The following is a 25,874-nucleotide window of genomic DNA, read 5'->3' as shown; positions in this document are numbered from 1 at the left end:
CTCAGAGCCCTCTTTCCTTAGACACAGTACCCCCACTGGGGTCCAGAAAGGTCCATTGCCCATTTTGTCTGTCTCTGTTACCTCTGCTTGTATTGCATCCCTTGCTTTGCTGTCCTGTATAACATCAGCTGCTTGATGTGCTTCTGGAGAGGTGTGAGCGAGAGTGTGTGTGGCGGTGGCTTTCGTCTCTTGTGTGAAGAGGCACGTGTGTGCTTATGCTCCTACGTGCAAACGTGCTACGTTTTAGCACGATTTAAGCTTTTTTAAGTGGAAGGATACCTAGGTTTTGGAGAGCTTTGCTACTTCCCCCTCGTGCGTAAAAAGAAGGGAAGAAGCTCACGATGTGCAGATCAAACGTGCAGTTAGTGAAGTGATAAACGCTCCTCCTGACTTGTGTCCCTCCTGATCATAAAGATGAGCTTTCAGTGTTTTCATCTCAGTGAAAGGCGTCTTATGTGGTCAAAGCACAGTTAAAATGAAGTCTGAAAATACAAAGTGAACTCACTTTTTGATGCTTCTTGTGATCAGAATAGGTAAGAATTACTGTTTATTTCTTTTCGGGTTGCTTTGTCTTATTTGCAAATGAGAATTGTCTGTCCAGGTTATTGTGGTGGCCTGTGATGGTAGTTCCTAAAGCGTAAAGGTTTAGTGTGCTAATTAAACATTTTGCACTTGTACTGTGTAATGCTGAAACCTGCAGTACCTGAGGATTTACATATGGTAGGCCTGGGTTATTAAAATTATTAGTATACAGTTAGGAATATTGTATAAGACTGTTAAAGGACTGACTCCAGTTTATGACTAATGATCATTATATGACATGTGTTTTGTTTTTTTTCCTAACCTTTCCTTTAAGTGTGGCTTCTTTCTCTGCCTCTTCTGACTACAGTAGTGAGCATGTTATTACTGCTCCAGAGGCAACTGAATTGAGTGGGTGCATATGCTCTGTGCCAAGTATTGTTATTGCATGGGTGGTTATAACCATAACAATTTGTGTGCATGTGCAGTTATAGAACTGTTTCTGCCAGAACACTGGCAAACCTCTATAAATGATTGCAGAATGATCTCAGAGCCTTTTAAATGGATTTTCTATGAAGGTGGTGTCCTTTATTGAGATTTTCAAGTGTTACTCTCTTGCGACCAAAAGCAGGGAGCAATGTACGGTAAAACATCTCTAAAAATAAGAGTAGAGAAAGAACTAACTGTAGTTTGCACTGCACTCACTATATTCACAGATGGCCTCACGTTTACCTTGAGAAGTCATTTGATTATTTTATTACCGATCATGGTAGAGCTGGCTCTTGATAAGAGATTGTCTTTTATGTCAGCTTATGGAAGAGATTTTACATGCAAGAGGTGGCTTAGAGGGGACTGTTGAGGTATCTGTGACAAACTCAAGGGTTTCTGAAATTTATGGAGAAGTGAGAATGGGGCAGTATGACTGGAGAAACCAAAAGGAGAAGGGCAGAAATACAAAATGCCTTGTAACAGGTTCTTTTATGTTCTTGTGGTAGCTGGAAATTAATGTTGCAAGAGCACGTGTCATTCAGGCACTTGAAAGATGGGGAAGAGGATGTTACCAGAGGTGACAAACACTAGACTTCACAAAGTTACTAGTAATGTCCAGTTGCATGGTTAAAGTCCATCTTTATACTTTTTTGCCTTCTATGCTAGATTAATCATGTGGATTCAGTATATGGCTCTATGAATACTTAGAGAAATAGATTAATTAAAAGAAAAAGATGTATTCAGATGTTCTGGGGGAAAAAAAAACAACTTTATTTCATTGAACTATCTTCTTGCTGTCTTGGGTTGATATCCACTTAGATGGAGGTAGAGTTCCATATATTGATGCGTTGTAACATTTGTCTGGTTTACTTCTATGGCTCAATAACAGATAATATTCCTAATTATCGTTGAGAAATGGTTTGTACAACTTGCACGTTAATGTGCAAGGCTGAGATAAATTTGCAGTGTGCACCTAATGTTTGTATGGCTGCACAACTAAGAATGAAATATTCCAGCAACAGTTGATAAATTGCCACAGTGGTACAGTGGAATCTACTGGACTTCTGTCAGTATCTTCTTGGCTATATGTGTTTCCCTCCCCTTTTTTATTTCCACAGATTTGTGCAAGCGTTGATTTGTGGTTCCCACGAGTTAGTACATTTGAATTTGCTGCATTTCGTCTTTAGAAGACCCATGGTCTGGCAATTAGTAATTTATGGACTTGCTCAAAGGTGTTTGTAGTTTCACCAGACCTTTTTATAGACAGGGATGGAACATCAGGGACTTGTACAAGGTGGGACAAAGAGGAACGTGGCTCTTGCCCTTCACAACTACCTGTGGAAGTGAGAGTCCTGTCCCTGTTTAGCATGAATGGGGGTGTGGGGGGCAAATATGTCATTTCAGCGTGAGCTTTTTTCCTCTAAAGCTGCTGTTTGTTCTGTCTGACTCCTTGGAGAAATGGTGGATGATTGGTGGGTGGTTTCAGACTGAGAAGTCTCTCTACATCTACTTTCTTTGTGTGCCAGTCAGTGGTGCCAGTTGCTGGTCACCTGTACTGGATGATTATTTTAATTTTGATAGCACTTTTGTCTTGTGGAGATTTGTTCAGGGTAGTGTATGTGTTGCTCAAGACCTAACTCCGTGTTCTCTTGGCTTCTTTGGTTTTCTTAACAGTTCTTAGAGTTTTTGTTTCAGCTAGGTAGGATCTTCCCTTTGAAGTCTCTTCACCTTCACTCTGTTGTCTGCCTGTGTTGGGATTTTTTGTCCGTTAGTGGGTTTCTGTTGCATAAAGACAGGAAATGCGTGGTCAGGAACACTGTACTGTCTGGGGCTAAGCGAGGTGGCTGCCTGGTCTGTCCCGCTCTGGCTGTCTGCTCTTCCCATCCATTTTGCTTCCTTGGAGGTTCTGTCACATATGACTGCTGGTGCAGTATTTCCCTAACCCAGTATCATAAAAATGATTTGTTAGGAAAGAGCAGCAATGAAAGTGCTTGAAGTGACTTAGGTCATCTTGACAGAAGTGGGTAAACTGATTAGGTGAAATTTGTTGCTAGTGGGTCGGGGGGGTAGCGATTTCTAGCAGCTAGTCCAACCTGTGATTACCACCTGGGCACTTAAAACATGTCTATGGTCCACTACAGGGGTTTAGCGCTTTCCTTCTATTCCTTTTAAAGTGTGGGGTTTTTTTTCTTTTTTTAAACTGTCTTCCTATATTTTGTAACATAGTTAAATTATGTTCAGATTTTTCTTCCCTGCCACTTCCTTTCCATGAATGTTGCTTTTCTCTTCTACTTTGAATTGTGAATTTGTGAATGATCTAAAATGTACCCCATTCTCTGTGAAGGGGACACCTGTGCCTTTGCTGTCCCTTACCTTCTTGGATGTGCAGTGATGAGGAATAGTTTTACATAACTTTGTCACTGTGACGGTGCGCATGTAACCTTGTTTGTGCATCGCCCTTGGCTGTCCTGTCACACTGGTGCTTAGCAGGACTGAGATAGTAAAACTGCCTGTACAGTCGCCTCTTTTCTAGAGCGATCCCTTGTTATGTTAAATAAAAGTGTACTAGAGACTTAATTTTGATGCTAGCCTTGTTTTGAGCAGGATGTTCGACTAGGTGGTCTCTGTAGGTTCCTCTCACCCTAAATTATTCTGTTTCTTAGCATAAACTTCAGTTCATTTGAATAATGTTGTGATGCCAGCACAAATAGTTACTTTCTCTGACTAATGCCAACAAGTATTTTTGGGTGGGATTATGTTTTATTGCTCTAGCCATATTCAGAATTGCCTTTCTTTTATGTAAAATCAATCCGAAATGTTGCTTTTTCAGAAATCCTGAATGAAGAAAATGAAGCACTGCAGATATGTTTGAACAGTATATCTGCATTTCTTGAAAAATTTAAGACCTGCCACTGCCAGAGTCCAAAATCAGATTGAAGGAGAAGTCACAGTGTGTGCCTGTCTGCCAAATGAGTTAAATCTTTCCACTTTTGGGGTGATGTACATGGAGAGGCTATAGTATGAGGTCATTTAGAATATTAAGTTAACTTTTCTTAAAGGAATATATTATTGCCTGTAACATGCTCAAGGTATTAGGCAGGGTTGCTTTCAGTGGAATAAATTAGAATCTAATATTTTGAATTATTAAAAAAAAAAGAACCATTTTCCTTCAATTTTGGCAATTTGGACAGTGCTGACTTGTGGAGTTACAGGAGAGGGTTGCAGTTGGAGCTCTCCACTGAACTGGAGGAGGAAGCAGGGATCTGTCAGCTTGTGTGCCTTAGTGCTGAAGAGTTTTGTGCTTGTAAACTTTGAGTTTAAATTTGACATTATTGTTAAAGAAACTGAAAACTATCTTTATAACCTTTATCGCTTCAACCAGATAAAGTATTATTTTAAATTATTTAAATGGCTTAAGCTCATGCTGTTTTCTTAACATTACTTAAATCACCATGAACATGATACTTTTTGACAGTAGAGGAGTATGTAAATGGTTTTCAAATTAAGCAGTACTAGGTAATGTTTTTTTTTTTTTTTGCTTCTGCAGCAGCCGAGTCTTGGCTGCTGTGAATAGATTTTTGTGGATTGGAGTTAATGATTTTTGTTTTGGTTTTAAAGAAGACAGTTTTGCCTCAGTTCCTGGAAACTTGCCTGATTTACCATTTAAAGACAACTCTTAAATCATCAGTTTCTACCTCTTGGCTAAAATTACTAAGTGGTCAGTCTTAGTCAAATATTTTTGACCGTATATGTAGCTTGATCTTTTAAGCTGGTGCTGAAAGTCTCACCCTTCACTTACCTCTGGCTAGTGAGTATTGTCCTCTTTCCTTCATTGTGCCAGCTGCATCTTCTGAAGCCTCCCATCTTCCTGGATTAGCTTTCAGCCAGGCTGCCTCTCCAGAAACTGAGGCTAAGCTCATGGTTACAAAAAGAGTGAAGGGAAGCAGGAGGATGAGGATGCTACTTACAGCTGTGTCATCCACAGCACACTTACAGCAGTCGTTGAAGTCGTTGTGCCTGATAGAAATTATTGTCTTATAATTTTTGTTCTTTAGTTCAGTCGTGGATTTATTTGAAAAATACCAGTGTACCTTAATTCTGTTTAGTGGTTTTTTTGTGTTTTTTTTTTTTTTTGTTTTGGTTTTTTGTTTTTTTTTTTGTTTTTTTTTTTTTTCCTGAAGCTGCATTGTTTCTTCGTTTTTCAGGAAAAATACCAAAGCAGAACAATAAGTGAACTTCTCAGAATGGTTCAAGTTGTTTCCACTCAATGCATCTCTGGGACTGGGGAAGTGAAAAGTCTCCATCTTTGCTGCCTGAAGAAAGGAAACTTAGTTTCATGAAGTTTTCACTCTCTAGTAAAGGAGAATCACATCGCTTAACAATGAACTTGTATCTTTAGTTATGAAAGGATTTGTTTTAAGGCTGCTTTGCATGTTATCTCTCTTCTCCTGAAGTCATCCTGTGGGTACAGTTTCATGCTGTCCTTCAGCAGAGATAACTTCAGGCTGCTGCCAAAAAGGGCCAGAGCTTTGCGATGCCTCTTCGTGGCTTGCCATGACTCTAGTAGTTGTCTGTGGTGTGAGCTGACAAGCTGGCTGATGTGGAAGAAACTCTTGTGCTAGGTTTGCCATTGTGTCAGGAAGCTGAATGGCCTTACTCTAACTGCACAGTTGTTAGCTCCTCTGCAAGAGGGGATGGGACTGTGTTCCAGGAGCCAGGGAACGGAGCGTGTTTCTCCTTTTCCATTTGCACTAGATCCAAGCTGAAACTTCTTAAATTTCTCCTGAGTGTCTATATTAATTGCTCTCCCAAAGTGTTCATGATTCAGCAAACTCATTATTTCACAGCTTTCTCATTCCAGTTCTTTAAAATGCTTTTTTAAATTCCTTGTCATCCTCCCCCATCCATTTTAAGATAACCAGGTGCCCTTTTTAAACCGTGCCGCTGACTTGCGTTCTTTTTAAAATAGGCTTTAATATACCTTTAAAGAGAAAATGTTTCCTAAACAGCTAGAATTTGTTATTAAGGTCCTTTTTGTATTTCTGTGGATTTTGGTTTTGGTTGTCCTCAGTAATGTATATGTTTTGAGAAGAAGGCCGAGCACAGTATCTAAGAATATGCCTCTGTCCTTCTGTATCCTGATTTTCCACAGTGGGGCTGGACTTCAATGTTCCCATCACTTCAATGCTTTTATGAAGTTTGGCTTAATTAGTACTGTTATAAATCAATAAATGCAAGAATAACTAGAATAAACCTGCCTAAAACTTAAGGTAAATTATATTGCTGTTTGCACTCATTTTAACATCAGAATGTTTTGGCAAGCTAATAATTACGAGAACAAATTGCTAAGGGAAGTGCTAGATCCATCGCTTCTTGATATGGTCAAGCCCCTGGCTGATGCCCATATCAGTGTGTTCTTTAATCTTCCCTTTTGGCAGATTTAGTGATCATGTGTCCATGGGATGATCTAGTTTAAGACACTGGCCAGAGTTGAATCCAACTGGAAGAGAACCAGCTGGCTGATTTGGCAGCAAACTAAACCGGCACACCCTGGAGCAGCACAACTGTGAGACCAGCATAAGGGAAGAGGCAGCGGTATGGGAATGAGTAGGGAGAGAGCATGCAGGGTCACTCCTTCATCCTCAGATTGTTGGAATTGCTCTAAGAAACTCTATTCTCTGTAAATTACTAAAGCAGTTCCTGAAAAGCAGAGCCCATCTGTTTGGTTTCCTAAGTGGTTAAGTGAAGAGTGTTCTTTTGTTCAGAGTTTTTAGTACAAGACTTCACAAATTTAGCTGGATTTGCAATCTGCTTGGGAGTGTCAGCAGAGATTCAGATGCTGTCTGAAGAGTGGGCAATGGTCTGTTTGTTAGAAACCTCAGTATCCCAAACAACACTTCTTTTTATGTTCATCTGAGTTAGTGCTGTTCTGAAGCTGGGTAAAATGAGATGACGTTCTGAAATCGGGGCAGTGGAAGTGCTGGGGGTAATAAGTCTTTTGTAGACATAAGGACAAAAGCGAATATGTTAATCCCATACTATCGTGGGTATGGTAGATAAGGACACAGTGGATCTTTCAGAAAAGTTCAAACAGGAGAATATAGTCCTTTTATTAAGCATAAATTATTACGAAGTGTGCTGTTTTGCTCTTGAAAATCAAATACAGTGTTTCATTTGCCCAAGTCAAACTATGCATGGTACTGAAAATATACATCGTCAGCACAGGGAAGGAGATTTTGTTTGTGAAGTAAAAGACCATAGTTCATTACATTAACATATTCGTAACGTTATGAACATAACAGAGGAACATGAATATTATATTAAGATTTTCACATTATGAAGAGCCTAAGTATAACAGGAACTGCTTTTACTGCATACCAGTATCTGCGTAAGGATGTGGTGCAGGGAAGCAGAGAAATTGGAAACTGTCTCAGATGAAATGCTTAGTATCTTGAGGAGATCTTGAAGGCATTTCTTGTAGCTCTGTGTGCTATAGGGCTGTATGTCAATTAGCAGTGTAGTTGTTATCAAGTAAAAGCACAATTGAGAGTGCATTAAATTTCTTTCTCTACTTTTCATTGTGCTCATCTTACTAAATGCTTATTTTGTGGGAAGAGCATTTGCTCTTCCCATTTTAATGCTGCATCCTTACTGAAAGAGAACCATAAAATGTATATATGGATTGTCATGTAAATGGTTTCTAATGTGTAGGCAGTAGAAGAAAACCTGCCCTGGTATATAACTAGTAACAGGAAGCCTCAGGCTTGATGAATAGCAGATGAAATAAAGCTGTTTATGAAACATGAGATGTGCTGTCAGTAGAATAAGACACAGCCTGCTATCTCCATAAAGCAAGAAGCCCAATGCTGATTTCCTATCAGGACAGAGTTGCTGGATCTTGCCATATGCTGCTGTGTCGTGCTTTTGTAGTTATGAGCAGCGATTGAAGTGGTAAATCCTAACCTGTGTTTTTTAAAAAGCTGAGGTTATATTGATGATTTTTCTCTCCTCTTGGCTTTTACTTTTTTTTTTTCCTGTGTAGTTGGATCACCAGGGTTTTGCCTGGTGGTCATGAAATAGGTGGGGACAGTCAAAAGGATTTCCTTCGTGTTTCTGAAATCCAAACTGCTACCTCAAGCAAATGTGTTGAGAATAGTGAAGGTGAGGATTAGCTTTCTGTGAACTTGCGTTTGGGTGCTTTGTCTCCTGACTAGAGCCACTGGTATCCCTTGCCCCAGACAGCTTTTCATAACCTCCCGTAAGGCCTTTTTTCCCTTCTCAAATTCTTCAAATACCGATTGTTCTGTGTTACTATCAATTAGCTCTGCAAGACACAGCACATGCTGTAGCTGCTTCCAAGCTGCATATTTGGTGATTAGCCAACCACCAGGTTAAAAGAGCAAGAGTGTTGGGACAGTCTTGAAGTCTTTTCCTTAGGGAGGACAGTGATTTGGGTGGTTGAGTGCTACACCAAAAAAAAAAAAGTACAGCTCTTAGTTTTGAGATGGTACTCTTCTGGCATGTTTCAACCAAATGGGTGTACAGGGTAAGAATTGTTGTGAGTGAAGCAGGAGGATAGGTTGATAGGGATGCTCATGCGAGCCTGGTTTCTTCATGTGCTCGAGATGATGTTCAGGTTACCTAAAAAAAATCCACAGTGAATGAGGGGGTATGGTTGATGTGCTGCAGAAGTACTGGGGGAGTGGGCTAAGAGGAATCTCCTGTGGTTCCAAAAAGGGCAAATGCATAATCCAGCAACATGGAAGGAACAACCTTGCTGTCTACCAGGTGGCATGAGCAGAATTGTAGCTAGGAGGTCATGGGGAGCGGTTGTTCCCCACTACCTGGCACTCACAAGGCTGTCTCTAAAATACCGTGTCCAGTTTTGCTCCTCCCTCCCCTCAAATGCAAGGAGGATGTCAACAAATCTGAGAGCAGAGTGTGGTTTGGAGGCTAGTCCATATAGCGTGGAAGAAGTTTGTCTAGCCTGGAGAAGAGAAAGACATGCTCTCCTTAGAGGCTTAGTGAAAAAATGTAAATCAATGTCTGCAAGTTAGAGCTACGGTAATTCCTATTGAATATAATGGGGGAAAAATTACTATGAGAATTGAGTACCAGAAGAGGTGCCCAGGGTGGCTGTGTTACCTCCATCCTTTGAAGACTTTCAGAATTTAGCTGGACAATACCTTGAGTGACATGATTTGACTTTGAGGTTAGCCTTTCTCTGACCGCTTTGGAGTAAGAAGCAGAAGAGAAGGATGAAGATCTTCTCTTTGAGTAACCCAGCACGGCTGTTGGATATGGAGCAGGAGCCCCAGAATACAGAATGTCCAATTGCATTATAATTCAGGACATGTTGCCTCAATGATACTTATGTGGCTTCTCAGTTGGTGTAAAAGTCTTGAGTTGAATGGATTGTGGATTTCTCCTGGGAGATTTGAAATTATTTAAAATTTCAAAAACTAAAAAAAAAGAGAAACGGCTGAGGGAACTGGGGGGGTGTTTGGTCTGGAGAAGAGGAGGCTGAGGGGAGACCTCATTGCCCTCTACAGCTACCTGAAAGGAGGTTGCAGAGAGCTGGGGATGAGTCTCTTGAACCAAGGAACAAGCGATGGGACAAGAGGTAATGGCCTCAAGCTGCACCAGGGCAGGGTTAGACTGGATATCAGGAAGCATTTCTTTCCAGAAGGGGTTGTTGGCCGTTGGAATGGGCTGCCCAGGGCAGTGGTGGAGTCCCCATCCCTGGAGGGGTTTAAGAGTCAGATTGACCCAGCGCTGAGGGATCTGGTGGAGTTGAGAATGGTCAGTGTGAGGTCAATGGTTGGACTGGATGATCTTCGAGGTCTTTTCCAACCTTGATGATTCTGTGATAAGTGACCTGCAGAGGTCCTTTCAAACCTTGTTCTGTGATTGGAAGTATTGCAAGCCATGCAGGTTTAAATCACGGTCTTAATGTGCTTAAATCCTCCTAAATTCAAGTTACAAATGGATGTTTAAAGGACTCAGTCTCCTAACTTTTAGAACATAATTGAGCTAATGAAGCATTTTTATCTCCTTTAAAACTATCTGATTGAGATTGTAGGGTGCCCGTGAGCATTTGCTGTTTTGACTGGCTTTTGTAAAAATCCATTGCATACGGATTTCTCTCTGTGCTTTTCAATCAACAGTTCAGTTTTTTGTATTGACTAAAATGTCCGCGCTAAAAAGTAAATGAACTTTATTAATGCCATAATTAGTAGGGACTGTCCTGACAGCATGAATTCAGATAGGAACACTTGTCCCATTGCTAAGCATATTTTGTGGTTTTTGCAAGATCCCAATCTGGGACCATTCAGACTATTGCATCATGTCTGTTTTTAAAGATGAAGGGAACACTTTGTGCACACTCCGAATGATGCTTTTAAGTTTCCATAAATTTATTTCAAAGCCAGATTCTTGCCATGTTTGCAGAAATACTAATTGTCATTCTGAATTCGATATGTGCCAAATTGTAGGCCATCTATCAAAGCATTTTTGCATTTCTTTAGAGCGTGAAAGGAGTTTTCTTCTAGTTTAAACCCAAAAGGCTTTCAGAGACTTTCTTGTTTTTATAACTCATGAATTCATAACCTGCAGCTATGATTATGCTGTCCTTTTTGGCTAGAAGAGTCCTGAAAAAAATCTGCAGGAGGAGCTGAAGCTTTTGTACTAACATGGGGTCCTGATATTGAAGGAAGGAAACTTATAAAGTGCAAATACAGATTTTTTTTTTTTTTTAAACTTTTTGGGGAAGTGGGGGAGGGGGATGACTTTGTAAAAAGAATTCTAAGATAAGCAACAGTCTTCAGCTTCAAACATTTTTGTGAACTAACTATCTAGTGGAATTTTTAAGGGAAAAACCTATAAATACAGTGTTGACCCTGTGGTACTTTCACTGCTTGTTTGGTGCTTTGGATTTGAACTAAATCTAAATAAGGTATGATCTTTTTGTTCTTCAGAGCTTTTTGGCATGGCTTTGGTTTAGCAGCTTTTGTAATTTGGTGTTTTGTGACTCACCTTAAATGTTTTGCCAAATAGATGTTATAAAATTAACTTAAGGGAAGGAACAGAGGAAGAGGTGTAAATCTATATATGGAACAGTGTCTTGAGTCATTACTTAAGAAAATGTGATGTGCTTTTTTGAAGTATGTTTCCCTGCGCCCTCTAAGATCCCTGGTTTTCTCTGCATATTAAAGTAATACCAGTTTTTCATCTTTGCTTGTGAAGACATTTCTACCTTTCCTGCTGGTGTGATTTCTCATTTCCAATCTGGTTTCTTGCAGTGAGCTCTACTCAGACTGAAAGAAATAGCAAGTAGCACAAAACATAGCTTTCTGTTTAATGTAACTTCCCATGTAAAACATTTTGACCTCTTCTGTCCTTACAAGGTAGTATCAAATACCTGTAGATGGTAGAGATTTTACTCTAATGCTTCCTATTTCATGTTTTCTCTTGGTCTGAAGGGTGGAGTCTTGCAATTCCCTTTTATAAAGTAAGGGGGTAAATCAAATCCACTCTTCTAACATTTATTAAGTTTTCAACTGAGTTTAAGACAGGTATTTCTGATAATATTGGAAAAAACATGATCGGATGCTGCTTCTAGAGTCAGTTTAATGTACCTGCAGTGAGGAATGTAACACTAAAATACTTTTTTCCCAGCTGGGTGGTAATGGTGAATTATCTACAGGATACAGTTGTAGAATTATGAGGGTATGTGTGGGAATGATTTGCATTAGGGAAAGAAAAATTTACAAACTTCGAATTTAAGTGTGTTCTATTGTACATAGTTGTAAGCACTAGAATGCACTAGAGTATGGGAGCCTGGAGCAGGAAAATGAGGCATGTATGGTTTGCATCTTTAATGCTTCAGGGCAGGCTGCTGGGCAGGATTTCTGCTATATTGTTTAATTTCCTTCACAAAGTATCTTGCTAATTGTACCAGAGCCAGCTCCAGAAGATGGTGTTTGAGATGGTTGCTGTTAGAATGCAATGAGTTTTTCATTACTTGAAATAGTTTGGGAGGAAAAGTGTGCATTTTTTACAGTTTTCAATTGTTCATTTTCCTCATTACTTCAGCCATTCTTACTGGGCTGTAAAATCAGACATAATCTTTTATTAAAAAATGTGTGGTGACTCATGTATTGGAGAATGGATCATTGACTTGCCCAATCTAAAAATGCCAGTTGGATCCAGGGAGGCTTCCAGATGGACCAGTTCTGTGCTGACAGAACCAAGGCTGCTGGCTTTAGATGGTCTCATGGGTAGACTGCTATTTTTGTTTTTATTTTCCTTTTTTTTTAAGGCAAGCTATGGATGTAGAAGGATTGTTGCTCTAAGCAGGAAATGTTTGTGCTAGAACTGGGTGATGCAGCATAGAGCAAGTTACAAAAGGAGTAAGGAAAAACAACAGACACTGCAGGGTGGAAAGAAAAAAAAAAAAAAGCCTAACTTTACTCGAAATTACCTTATCACTGACTTTGATAGTGACTGGAGCTGGCTAGGGATCGTGCTTCTGAGTTTGTGATTGGGATGTCAGTGGCATAGCAGTGAGAAGGTATTTTTCGGAGTGTTCAGTGGCTGAAATTAATTTTAGTTTGGCCAACTTCTGTAGAGTTGCCTGTCAGCTGTAGATGTAAAATCAAAAGTGTGAGAGACTTTAATGAGGGATCTGACAGCTCTTGTGGATCACAAGAAGTCTGTGAAAGTCATAGCTGTCTCACCATGGGCTGCAGGGGCGCTCTGCATTAGTGCATCTCCCCCCCTTCTCCTTTCTTCTGCTGACCTGGGTGTTCACACAGATGTCCTTCTGGCAACTCCTCCTCACAACGCCAACTCCTCCTCTCAGGTTCCACTTCTTAAATATGTTATCACAGCGGTGCAGCCACTGTTGCTAATTGGCTCAGCCTTGGCGAGAGGTGGGTCTGGCTTGAAGCTGGGGGAGCTTCAAGAAGCTTCTCCCAGGGGACACTCTTGTAGCCCCCTCCCCCACTACCAGAAACCCCCACGACTCACTCAAAGCCAGGTTGGGGAACTTGAGGGGGGGAGGAGGAGTTGTGAAGGAGACACCTATGCAGACACCAATGTCAGTGGAAGAAAGGAGAAGGAGGGGAAGGTGAACTGGAGCAGAGACTCCCCTGCAGCCCATGGTGGGAGGACAGGCTGTGCCCCTGCAGCCCATGGAGGTCCACGGTGGAGCAGATGCCGACCTGCAGCCTGTAGAAGACCCCACGCTGCAGCTGGTGGCTGCATCCAAAGAAGGCCGGGACTCTGAGGGGAGCCCATGCTGGAGCAGTTCATCACTGGGAGGATCGCAACACGCAGGAGGGACCCACGCTGGAGCAGTTTGGGAAGGGCTGCAGCCCATGGGAAGGACTCATGCTGGAGGAAGTTCATGGAGGACTGACTCCCATGAGAGGGACCCCATGCTGGAGCAGGGGAGGAGTATGCAGAGTCTTTCCTCTGAGGAGTGGCCGAAACAATGAGTGATGAACTAACTGTAACCCCCATCCCCTGCACCATTTGCTGCAGGAGGGGAGGGGGTAGAGAAATGTGGAGCAACGCTGAGCCCAAGAAGAAGGGAGGTGTGAGGGGAAGGTGTTTTTAACATGTAATTGTGTCCTACTCTGTTTAAGTGCTGTTGATGGTTAAATTAAATTGATGTTAATTTTCTTCCCCTAACAGTCTGTCTTTTGCCCATGACCATAATGGGTGTGTCATGCCTTTCTGTCCTTACCTCAATCTCCGAGCCTTTTGTTTTATTTTCCCCTCCCTATCCATGAGGGAGAAGGAGTGAGCGAGCAGCTTCCTGGTGCTCAGTTGCCCTCTGGGCTCAAATCACAACAGCAAGCAAAGGCCCAAATGAAATACTGGATATTGTGAGACTTAAACAATATGTTTGAAAGTTGTGTTGTTGCCTTTTTATTTTCCCCTGGTGTGTGTTTATTCTGACTTCTTTTTTTTTTTTCTAAAAGCTATCTTTATAACAGTTGAAAATACCCTTACTGTAAGCACTGGAAAGTACTTAATAAGTTTCTAAGTGATCTTGTAAACCATCGAGTATATCCAGCACCTTTTTGGTGGTGACTTGTGATAGAAAACATATACTGTATTGCAGAAGAATGATGTATTTTCTTGATAACCAGTGCTATGGTCTTGGATTGGAAAGACTGATTTTTAAGTTTCCTTCTAAAAATAATTTTTTAAAAAATCTGATAGAGGAATGGGGGCTGGGGCTGCCAGACTGAGCTGTCCCAGCACAGTGCTGCATGAGTGTGAGCAGGGATGCTGCTCTGTCTGATCATCTCTAATGCTGGGGAAGTGGAAAGAGGGCTCATTGGGAATTTGGCCTGACTCTGTAGCATAGTGGGTGATTGCCATCGCTCATCTAATGCTGCATTGAACCTGATGAGCCTTCTGAGATGTGGGGTGTGTTGGATTGAGTGTAAAGGCTGTTGCTTCAAATGGAGCAAGACCCCAGCAGGGTCTTTGTGGTGTTCCCAGAGTTTGGGTGGACACAGCTGAGCTGGTTTTATGTAAAATCAGCTTGAGACCAACAGTGTGTATTGGTTCATATTGAAGGTGTCTTTAGTGCTTGAAAGCAATGCTTGTTTGCCCAGCAGCTGAGCTAATATTCTACAGATTTAGGTTCTCTGTCTTTGAAATAATGTACTATTGGAATAATCAGCTTACAGTAAATTGGGAGTTAATTGTACCTGCTTAAAAGAAATTCTGTACAGAATGGCATGAAAATCTTTCCTTTCCATTGGCATTATGTTGTTTTATTATAAACTAATGAAAGAATCCTGATGGCTCAGGACACTTTGCTTAAAAAAAAGACCTTAAGTCAATGTTTGAATATGTGAGGTCGGCATTACCTTAAAATGCAGAGTACCTTGTCTGCTGCATCCCTTCCTTGTGGCAGCAGAAGTTTGCTTGGCTGGCATATAGGGGATCAAAGCTTCAGGAGCAGGAAGCAATGTGAGTGCTTTGGTACAGAGCTGTTTATCAGGGCTGGAGCTGGCATGACTGGTGTGGCTCACTTGGGAGTAGTCGCAGGCAGAAATGGCTCTGCTATGTGTCACTGCTGTTTTCGAGGCCAAGGCCGTACAGGAGTCGTCCAACCTCCTTTTGAACTACTGTGAACATAGAACGTGTTACTTGTGATGTTTAACGCTTTCAGTAGTCCTCATGTTGCAGCTGTCTTGCAGGTCCTTCACGTGGAGCATGAACGTGATGGCTCTGTATGGCTGAGCTCAGTTTAGTGTCTGCTGTTCTGTATAGTGTGACTTCAAATTATTGACTTATTGAAGGCTGTGGTGAACTGTGCTGTAAAATATGTGTAGACTGCATGGTCTCTGTTAGTTCTGTTAGTTAAATATAGTCTTTCCTTGATCAATTTCTTAACAGGTTGGAACTGCATCCCTACCATCAGAGTTGACAGGAATCCAGTGGCCTCATATTGTTGATGCATTACGTTAGGATGTGGTTTCACAGCAGACTTCATTTATGTGCAAAGCAGCAAGTGGTAAGGGGCAAGATGAGTGGATCTGTGGGGGGAAACTGCTGGTGTCAGGGACCTGATATTAATATTGCACATTTTGGACGCTTTTATATCATTGTAGTTCTAGTCTTATCCCATGGGCTTAATGCCTATTAAAGATTAGCATGCATTAAGAGTGTTCCTGGGCTGCGTATCTTTGATTTAGTTTCAGTGAAAGGAAGTCCTGATTACTTGCTGTAGGACTGTTCCACACTGAACTGAAGCACAATAAATAAGGATGGTTTGGAGCTTCACTGAGAAGTGTGTTCCTGATCTGGACTGTAACAATGATGTAGATGTTGATCTAAGTTGGGTTTGATGCAGTCCTGCATCTCTGACCCTGCAGTGAGCCATCTTAGGGAGACAAACTTGCAGAAAGCTGGCACTAAATGGTTTTCTCTCGGGCTGTTTTCTTTATCTGATTCACCAGTAGTATAAGTAACTACTAATTTAAGTGCAGAACAGGGGGAAGGGACCATGTGAATGCATACAGAAGAGAGGATGGGATCACAGCATCCTTGGGTTAAGATGTCTTGGAGGTACTTTGCAGGTTTCCCGCTCTCTGAGAGTTAAGTAGGAAATAGTTTTCCTGCTGTTTCCATCTGTTTAGGGTTCAGTCCCTAGGCTGCTTCTTGTACTGATGGCTATTGGGGTGTGGAAGGAAGGGAAGTACCTTTTTGCACAAGACCAGTGGTTAGAGTGGTTTCCTCAATAGTGGGAAATGTGAGGTGCTTCCCTACTCAGTGTGAGGAAGACCAAACCTACATCTGTACCCCAAAAGAATACTTTGATCTTCGAGGAACTGGTTATTATGGTCATTGTGGGTCATTGTGTAAACAGGAGAGTGAATCATGGGAGCAGTTGCAGAGTGCAGAAGCCTGGCTGCAGAGCAGTGGAGGCTCTTGGCCAGGAGGGGTTTGTCTTTAGTTGCCAAACCCTGGTGCTTGCCTTGTAGGTGTGTCTTACCAGGAGAGCTTTGCAGGACAAAATTTGTGCAGTTTTGGAAGCAGGCACTACAACTTAAGGGCAAGAATTTAAGGGCAATGGGGAGTCCACCAGGGCTCTTTATTGGAGCATGTGAGTTGTCATCAGTGATTCAGGTCAGGGTAACAGGGAATTATGTGGTGTTGAAGTGGAAAAAAAAAATTCTTATAACCACTACTTATGTGTAACACTTACGGAGCTGTTTTCATTGTTCATCATTTAAACACCTGAACTACTGTTTCAGTGTAAAGATCTGTCTTCAGTGGCCAAATGTATGGTATTACTATTAAAACAGCTGAAACTCTCATATCTCACATTGTAGGAATGTATCTTGGGGAAGGCAATTGGAAGGAGCTTTCTCCTTCAGTCCAACACCTGATTTTGAGATAGTTGTGAAGAAAAGTGTGATGGTTAAAAGGATAACATTGTGTCTTCTGTCATCTTTTGTCTCTAGTGTAAGCTAACTGTCTGCTATAAAACTAAATACCTTTATAACTCCGAGTGTATGCATATATAATAACAAAAATGTTAGCTTGGTTTTAGAGGAGATTAAACTTTGGGGTTTTTTTGTGATAGACATACAAGTGAAGATAAAGTTTGTTTCAGGCATCTAGCAACTGTCTGTTATGATAAATTGGAAAAGCAAAATCTTAGTTTCTGGTGTAACTGCAGTTCTGCTGGCAAGATGCTTCTGGAGGCCACACAACTTTCCAGGGTTCACGTTCCAGTAAATTACTTTGAATCTGAACTGACCTAAAACCTGCCTGAAGAGACCTTTGTGGAGCATGGCATGCAACTTGAGCTTCTCTTGCTGCTTGATGTTGGACTCTGTCCCTCCAAGTCTGCAGCAAGTTTCATCAAGGCTTCTTGAATAGCTTGAGTTATATGCAAGGATTTCAGTTATCCCACAAATTAGATATCTTTTTTTTCTTTATTAGCTATTAAATGTGTTCTTAATTGGCTTTATTTTGTATCTGGTTTGTGTCTTTTTCTGGCTACTATGGAAAGGTCACTGGATTCTGACAGTATTGTAATATCCTAAACAAAGTACCAAGAATGTGAAATTGTGCTTTTTGCTGGATGAGCATCTGACGCTTGGTTACTTCTATTGAAGACACAGGCATGCTAGAATTTCAGTATATTTTCCACTCTTTTCCTTGATTTATTTATGTATTTCTTTTTGTAGGACTCCCAGAGACCCTTAGTTACCTGTAACAGCCAACTTCAGAAAGAGTCTGAGTAGCTCAAAACTTCCTTTGTTTAAAATCAGTGAAGATGGGTGTTATAAGACCATGCTTATCGGGAGGCTTGCCTTCTGTATTGGCACTGGGATGTGGTTGGCAGAAGAGCCGGTTGTGTAAGTCTTGGAGAAGTGGAGAGTCCACCTGTGCCAGCAGTGAGTGAATGCCTTGTGCAGGCAGTGTTGCTATGTTGGCTAACAGCATGAGCTATTTTGTCAGAGAGGCAGTGTTGTTAGCTAGGACACTTCTTGTCTTTGCCATGGGGAACAACATAGTCTGTAGTTGTTGAGGGGACTGACTGCCTTTGACATGTTTGGTCTGTTTTATTGTTTCACTAGTGAGGTTGTCGTCTTACTTGAAACCAAGAGCTGACCACACTGCTCCCATAAAGCCTGTTATAACCTCCTTCCCCCCCCCCCCCGCCCCCCCGATATCCAGTCAATATTTTTTTAATTAGCACTGTTGATTTAATCGATCTCCTTCCTCTGAAAATGGGTCAAAACCTTCAAAAAGCACTGTCTCTAATTACGCTGGAAATCTGGCATGGCTGGATGATGGAAAGCTGCCACCTAACATTTATCTTTGGCTCAAATCGGTCACAGAATGGAGATTATCCAGGTCAACTCTCCTGCTCAGAGCAGGGTCAGCTACAGCAGGTTGCTCAAGACCATGTTCAGCTGGGTTTTGAGCATCTCTAAGGAGACTGCACAACCCCTCAGGATGAACTGTTCCATTGTTTGATCATTCTTGCGGTGTGTGTGTATATGTTTAAGTGGAATTTGTTCTGTTTCAGTTTGTGCCTGTTGCCTCTTGTGTTTTCACTGGGCACTGCTCAGTCTTCTCCACACCCTTATCGATAAGATCTCCCTAGGCCTTCTCCCAGCAGTTCCAGCCTTTCCTTGTATGAAGATACTCCAATCCCTTAGTCATTTTCCTGTCCCTTTGTTGGGCTTTCTCCAGTATGTTCATCCCTGTCTTATACTGGGAAGCCCAGAACAGGACCCAGCACTCCAGATGGGTTTTACCAGTGCTGAGCAGAGGGGGAGGATCACCTCCCTCAACCCACTGGCAATACTGTTCCTAATGCAGCCCAGGATGCTGTTGGCCTTCTTTTGCTGCAAGGGTGCATTGCTGGCTCATGTCAACCTGGTGTCCACCAGGTCCTCCTCTGCCAAGCTGCTTCCCAGCCAAGCAGTCACAGCCTGTACTAGTGCCAGGGGGTGGTTCCTCCCCAGGGAAGGACTTGGCGTTTCCCTTTGAACTTCATGAGGTTCTTGTTGGCTTATTTCCTTAGCCTGTTGAGGTCCCTCTGAATAGCAGCACACCCATCTGGTCTGTCAGCCACTCTTCACAGTTTTGTATCATCTGCAAACTTGCTGAGGGTGCATTTAGTCCCATTGTCCAGAACATCAATAAAGACACTGAATAACTCAGCACTGACTCCTGGGGCATGCCACTGGTGACTGTCCTCCAGCTGGATCATGTGTCATTGATCACAACCCTTTGAGCCTGACATTTTGGACAGTTTTCAGTCTATTTCACTTCACGATCATCTGGCCTGTACTCCATCAGTTTGTGTATGAGGATGTTATGGGAGACAGTGTCAGCTGATTTCCCATCATCCAGTGAAGTAGTCATTTCATTGTGGAAGGCTGTTGGGTTGCTCAGGCATGATTTCCTCTTCATACATATTTGCTGATTCCCACTATCACCACTCTGGTGCTCTTGTGTGTCACAGGCTCAGCTGCCTATGATGCTTCATTGAACAGAGCTTCCAGCCTCTTGACTGCTACCACAGCACTGAACATAGTCCTCTGTTTCTAAATCTGTTTTGTCAGTTTTTACAGTCTGTTATAATTTATTTTCTGTAATACCCTAATCAACCTGACTGTGATTTGGCTTGTCATTTTTTTGTTTCCTTCCCTCTTTCCTTGGTTGGAAGCATGTGCCAAGTGATGTCGTATGTTTATATTTGAATTCTTGCCAAAACAAGATTGCCATTTATTTATTAGAGATCTAGGATAAAGAGATCATCTTTGCACACAGTGTAGGAGGTGGTTTGTGATGCCCTATGCTGTCTGTGAAAACTCAGGAGGATGTTGTTTCCTTATCGGGTCAGCTTTGGTCCTGCTGGATGTGCAAGAAAAGCATGGTTAACCTCACAGTGTTTGAGCTCAAGCTTGAAAAGACTATTTTTCATCCAAGACTTCGTCATTTACGAACTTTTAAACTACAGATAGTTAATTTGAGTTGAGTTTGAAATGGAGAAAGCTGTGTAAAAAGTAGAGGGGAGGTAAGAGGTGGTTTTGGTAGTTGCTGAGGTGTTCTGCTGCACCTTCTACCAGTTGAGACGCTCTGGTTTTCAAAAGTTTTGACCAGCTTGTATTACTGCAGCCCAACTTATTGCTGACTGATTTGAGTACCACATCTGTTCTTGAGTGAAGCTTTTAAATGAGAACTTGAAGCATTTAGAAGTGTAATTCAGAAGAATTCAGTACTGCTTCAAGCATTCAGAAGTATAATCTGTAGACTGACTGATTCCTAATAATTGTTGTTATAAGGAGTTGTGATTCCTTAAAAACTTTTTCTGTCACCACTGTACACTGTTTTTGCTTGGGTAAATGTTATACTTGAAGACCTTTCAGAGGCTTACTTATTCTGGACTGTTTTGGCAATAGAATGGTTTCTTGCCCATCACACTGCAGTCTGAATTACCTGGACGGTTCATCTAGTGCTACTTGCTAATACTGAAAAGCAAAACTAGTAAGTATTCCTGTTGAGGACCCTGTAGTAGTGAGATGTGTAGCTTCTTGCTGTTTCTGTGTCATGATATGAAAGAAATGTATGGGATGAAATTATCTTGACATTCCCCATGACCCCACCCACTTTACAGGTGAGACAACAGAGTTTAGGTCTGTTTTGTATACGTATCCATGAGAGTGAGGGTGGTATTGAGTATCACTGACAAAAGAGGGAATTCAGCACCTAAATTTTGAACATAAAAAGCTGATACTCATTTACTGCTGTTTGTCTTTGGAACATGGAGACACATGGGTGATGACTGGGAAGGTCTTGAGATCCTTCTTCGGCTGTTGGTATGACTGAGTCCACGTTTTACAGCTGGAAATGTGACAAAAATGAACATGTGGTGCATTTCAAGCACAAATGTAGAAATGTTCCCCCAAGGAAATAAGGAAGCTTTCAGAATAATTAGTTCATGTTGACACAGTGTGGGTATGATTACCTACTACTACTGTGGAAAAAGGACCAGGTGTTTGGCAGTTCGAGTCATAGTCTGCAATGCTGTAAGCATTTAGCATGACTGACACTGCCCTCTGATCCATTTTCCATGTTTAGCTTCGTGAAGCTGTCCTATAGTGTGTATATTGAAATATTATACTTGCTAATGTGCTTAAAACCAGAATTTATCATGAGAGAAATACGGATATTTTTTACATTTTTATGGATTTGTTGGGTTGAGTTGGTTGGAAGATGACACTTTTATTTCCCGACTGTAGGTGATGAATGGCAGTTGTCTTTATGATCTGTGGCTGCCAGAATTTCCTATCTGTTGGGCAATATTTTATGTCAGCCACTCAAAAGACAATTCAGTGCAGAAACAAGACAAAACTACTATGCTTGCTGCAGGCAGTAATGGGCAAATATGATGCTTTGAAGCAAGCTTAGAGAATACATTTGTCAAAAATAAATGTATACAGTACAAAAAGCGTATGTTAGGAGTTCCAGACTGTGTATCACAAGCAGATAACTTTAGTGATGACTTCTGTTCATAATGAAGAAAAATTTTATTTCTTAAAGGACAAAAAGCAAAACTAAGTCTTAATGTTTGTATTTGACTGGTTCCTTTGTTAGTGGGTGTATTCAGGAAATAGTTTGCCAGACAGATCATTCTAGCTTTGCTTGTCTTCATGTCACCATCATATAGTTCTTGTTTTTACCAAGGGTTTTCTAACTTCATCTATAAGCAGCAGAGGAATAAAGACTACATTGCAGTGTAAGCGCAGCAGCGCTTTTGATCAAAACTGGCCACAGAACAGAATTATACAGTGATTTATTGGAGCTGTAAGTTCAATACCAGGAAATAATACTTTCTCCCATTTGACTTCTTAATTTGTGAATTAATTGTTGGATATTGTTATGCACTGATAGAATAAAGAGAAGCCTAGGAAAAGCTTTTACAGCCATTCAAGATTGCTGTCTTTTAACCCTATTGTGCTCTTATCTTTGTGCGTGTTTGTTGTGATCTGCAGAGGAGAGGCAGGTTTCAGAACAGCGTTACCTTTGGTAGTGCCTGGGTATCCTGACTGGATTTGACTGAGAGGGAAGATTATTTGATTGTTGCAGATTTGTGGAAATTTCTGGCATAAACAGAATTTCTTGATGAACAAATGAGCCTTTATTGCCAAACAAGCCTTAAGCTGTCAGTAAGCAACTCTCATGGATCTTGTGCAACAGATGGACAAGTATGTAAATACATTGCTATGCTCCTCTGAGTAAACTTAATTATATCAAAATTAAAGCTCACTTGCTTATTCTTCTTGCAAAACCAGATGAATCTGAAGGAGGGTGCCTCTTACATGTCTGTGCAATTTAAGTTGTATGATATTGTCAGTTGTACACCTTCTGGCTGTATTATATTTCTTGAATCAAATCTGGAAAAATATTGTGTGTGCAGCAATCAGTTTTTTTCAGATATAATAGTAGATGCAAGTATGAGAATTAACAAAGCATTGCGTGTACGTACCATACATGTACAGCTTGAACCCTTCTCCCTCCTTGGCCCTAAATATGCATTGAGTAACAAACACTTGCCCTCTGGGCAGTGATTCATAATTGCTAAATCTTGGGCTGGGACTTGGTGGGGCAGGGGGGAAAAACCACTGCCAGCAATCCATTCCACCAGACATGCACAGAAACCTACCCACCATCAACAAAATATGACCCAATGTCATATTCCTAAATTTAATAGGTGACTGTCCAGTTTTTCCCCTTTCCAAAATTGTTGGGAATGCTACAATTCATAAATAAGTGTTGCTGTAAGGGAAATGCTTGTTCTTAGCATTTGTCGCTAGGTCTGCCTCTCTGTACATGCATGGCTTTCACGTTGCATTTCCACGTTTGAGTTGCATTCACTGTGGTTGTTTTGTTTTTTCCTTTTTAGTGGACTATATTGTGGAATATGACTATGATGCAGTGCATGATGATGAGTTAACGATCAGAGTTGGGGAAATCATCAGGAATGTGAAAAAACTGGAAGAAGAAGGATGGTTAGAAGGGGAGCTAAATGGCAAAAGGGGCATGTTCCCTGACAATTTTGTGAAGGTGAGTTTTCTGCACTGACTTGGTTTTACTGTGATTGTACTGCAGGCTAGTTACTATGGAAATGATTAGAATACACATCAGTTCTCTTTGTAACAAGATGATTTTTTTTTTTAACTGGAAGACCTATTAGATGATTACATTTTTTTAGTGTGCTTTTGAAGGCCTTTCTTGTTTGAAATAAGTTCTGCTGTCTGTTCTTAATCACTTTAGTATTTCTTTTGGTCTATACCCTTGTACTGTATGTTCTGTCTCCTTCCCACTGTTGCAGTGCACTAAGTTGTTTGTAGTTGTGGTTACCTGCTTTAGTGAGATGAACTGATTAAAAAAAAAAAAAAACCAACACAAAAAAATCCCCAAACCTAGCCCTACAAAAGACATCAAGTCATGAGAGAGTTAGGAAAGTGGGGTCACAGCTCAGTCAGCTCAGCTATAATGAAAAACTACATCCTCAGGCTGTGGTTGTGTGGGTGCTTCAGCCTGGACCAAGCTACTTTGTTTGAAGGAGAGATTCTGCCCTACCCTGTGCTCCCTGCTGCTGGCACTGCCTTTCTCGTGACCGTGCAAAAGGACAGGGCAGGGAACATGTCCAGCTAAAAGGTAACTGTGAAATAAGGTTGGCTTTCGGTTTGTTTGGTTTCCTGACCGGGCTCCCCATCTGTCAGCAGCAAATATCTGAAACAGGAAGGGTGTGAGGTGAGTGCTCCGCTGGGCTGCAGCACTGTCGTGTCTTTGGCTTAGTCATCATCCTTCCAAATGCAATCTTCCTCTCTGGGATCTCTTTCTCTCTTAGTGCTGTGAGACTGACTTGTGGTAGTTGTCTTCTGCTGTGAGATATTGCTTCTCTAAACTTTTATTTAAACTTTTATATTTATTCTGTGTTTGTGGCCTAACTTTAATTGAAGATCTTGCTTGCACCTTCCACATTTTAACTCTTCCCTGCAAATTTTCTAAATGTTATCTTGAGTATTGACCTATTTATTAGTTACAAAAAAGTCTGCAAAGCAGCTAGGTGTGCTATTCCACATATAACTTCTGAAATTCAGAGTCTGCTGAGCTGCAGATAGTTTCTCATCTAAACTACGTGTTACGGAGATGTTATGCTTTGCTGCTTGATGCTTTTTAAGCTTTTCACTAACTTCCAAGGATTCGTCAGTGTAACTTCTGTAAAGTATAATCAAAGAGAATTTAGATATTCTTGTCTCTTTTGAAGTGAAATGAATTCTTTCCAAAACAGAATTACCTGATGTATCTTACTGCGATATTTTCATATTGTTAAACCTAAGGGGAAACCTGTCCAGTGCTATAAACACTTCTTTACACTTGCTTACATCAAATTTGACAATTATTTTGTTCATCTTACTGAAGAAGCAAAATTACTCATTTTTGACTTACTGCAGGAGGATTTAAGTATATACCTTTTAAAACTGATGGGAATAATCCAGTTGTTCTCAGAGGGTCCTTTACCAAGGAAAAGTTTTGTACTTTTGCCTTTCACTTGTCTAATATTTTTAAGTTGCTTGTAGTTTAGTTCAAAATCCGTTTTGAGTCCTGTATAAATAGTAATTCTACTGTGATATGTTGATAATTACTCCGTTGATGATGTACTGAATTAGCACTCAAGTGCCGTATAGGAAGAAAGCATCAGACATGGCTCTTCTCTGGTTCTTGTGTCATCAAGACCATCTTTCTACCGAACAGCGAAGAGGGATCAGATGTGGCTTGTTTCCGTGTTAAATACTAAACTTGTTGGGTGTTTTCTTGCCCTTCTGTAGCTGTGGCTTTTATAAACGTATTTTTAAATTATTTGCATCCTGAAAAATCTCTGTGCTTTTCAGCTTCAGGTATTTTTAGCTATACAGTTGTTCAGTATGTGCGTGGCATGGTCAGATATCCTGAATTACAGGGGACAGTTGGTTTTCTAGAAGGCATAGGTATTTGGAGAAGTGGAAGGAAGTTGTGTAGAAGAAAATGATCTCTTTGGTTTCATGGCAACAGGGGGTAACTTGCCTTCTTGGTGCTGGAGTTGAGTGCAGTTAGGAGGCTGATCTTGGGAACTTTAAGATGTTATACATAGGCTGGAAGACTGTTGTGCAGTGATGAGATGATGGGAAAGCATTAGTTGTTAGGGAAGTGAAAGTTATGGTTTTCTTCGTGGCCAGTTAGTTTCTTCTTAAAAGTTGATGTACTGGTAGTGATAGCTTGAGAGACTTACTTCTGGGAAAGCTGTTGCAGAAAAGGGAGGTGTTCGTGCCTTCCCCCCCCCCCCCCCCAACTGTTCTCATTTGCTGCTTAGCATTAGGTTGTTGATAGTGCAGGATCTATGAAACGCCACTATGACCAGACTGCTGCAAATGCCAAGCCTCAACAACTAAATTCAAATGCTCCAGCTTGGCCTGCTGCAATGTTAACGCCCACAAGTTGTGGGTGAACTTCAGGAGGGAGGTAGAAACAAGGTAAAGCAGGGTTGTACTTTGGTCTTGTGAACAAGGAAGGTCCCTTGAGGAATGGATTTACTTGTTTGCTGCCTTGCCCAGCAGCTCACCATCACCTGGTGGTGGTGTCCTCTGTGTCCTCTGAGCTTTCCATGGGAAGGGGTGTCATACTGCTTTAAGCAGGAACCTCCCTACAGCTCCTGCAAGGGGCTCTAGGGGTGAGAGTAGAGAAGTGTAGCAAGTTGATTGGGAGGGATAATGACAAGAAGGATGCTAAAGAGGAACAAATATTGCTAACTTGACGTGACC

The 25,874-nt window shown here is 41.2% G+C and overlaps 1 protein-coding gene across 3 annotated transcripts in view; it reads left to right on the top strand.

The window, feature by feature from the left end:
- Window positions 1–25,874, top strand: part of CD2AP (CD2 associated protein) — an 87,493-nt gene that overhangs the window by 922 nt on the left and 60,697 nt on the right. The window contains exons 2-3 of one of the 3 annotated variants that reach the window (XM_074820181.1): window positions 22,062–22,274; window positions 22,973–23,133. In XM_074820181.1, the coding sequence (XP_074676282.1) occupies window position 22,274; window positions 22,973–23,133 (162 nt within the window). In that variant the 5' untranslated portion in view covers window positions 22,062–22,273. Of the gene's footprint in view, window positions 1–416; window positions 534–22,061; window positions 22,275–22,972; window positions 23,134–25,874 lie in introns of those variants that run through there. The other 2 variants (XM_074820179.1, XM_074820180.1) reach the window with 2 other exon arrangements.

This window comes from Strix aluco, chromosome 3 (assembly GCF_031877795.1).
Source record: "Strix aluco isolate bStrAlu1 chromosome 3, bStrAlu1.hap1, whole genome shotgun sequence".
Lineage (NCBI taxonomy): Eukaryota > Metazoa > Chordata > Aves > Strigiformes > Strigidae > Strix > Strix aluco.
Note: the sequence above shows the minus strand (reverse complement) of the source record. Positions and strands in the feature narration are given on the sequence as shown.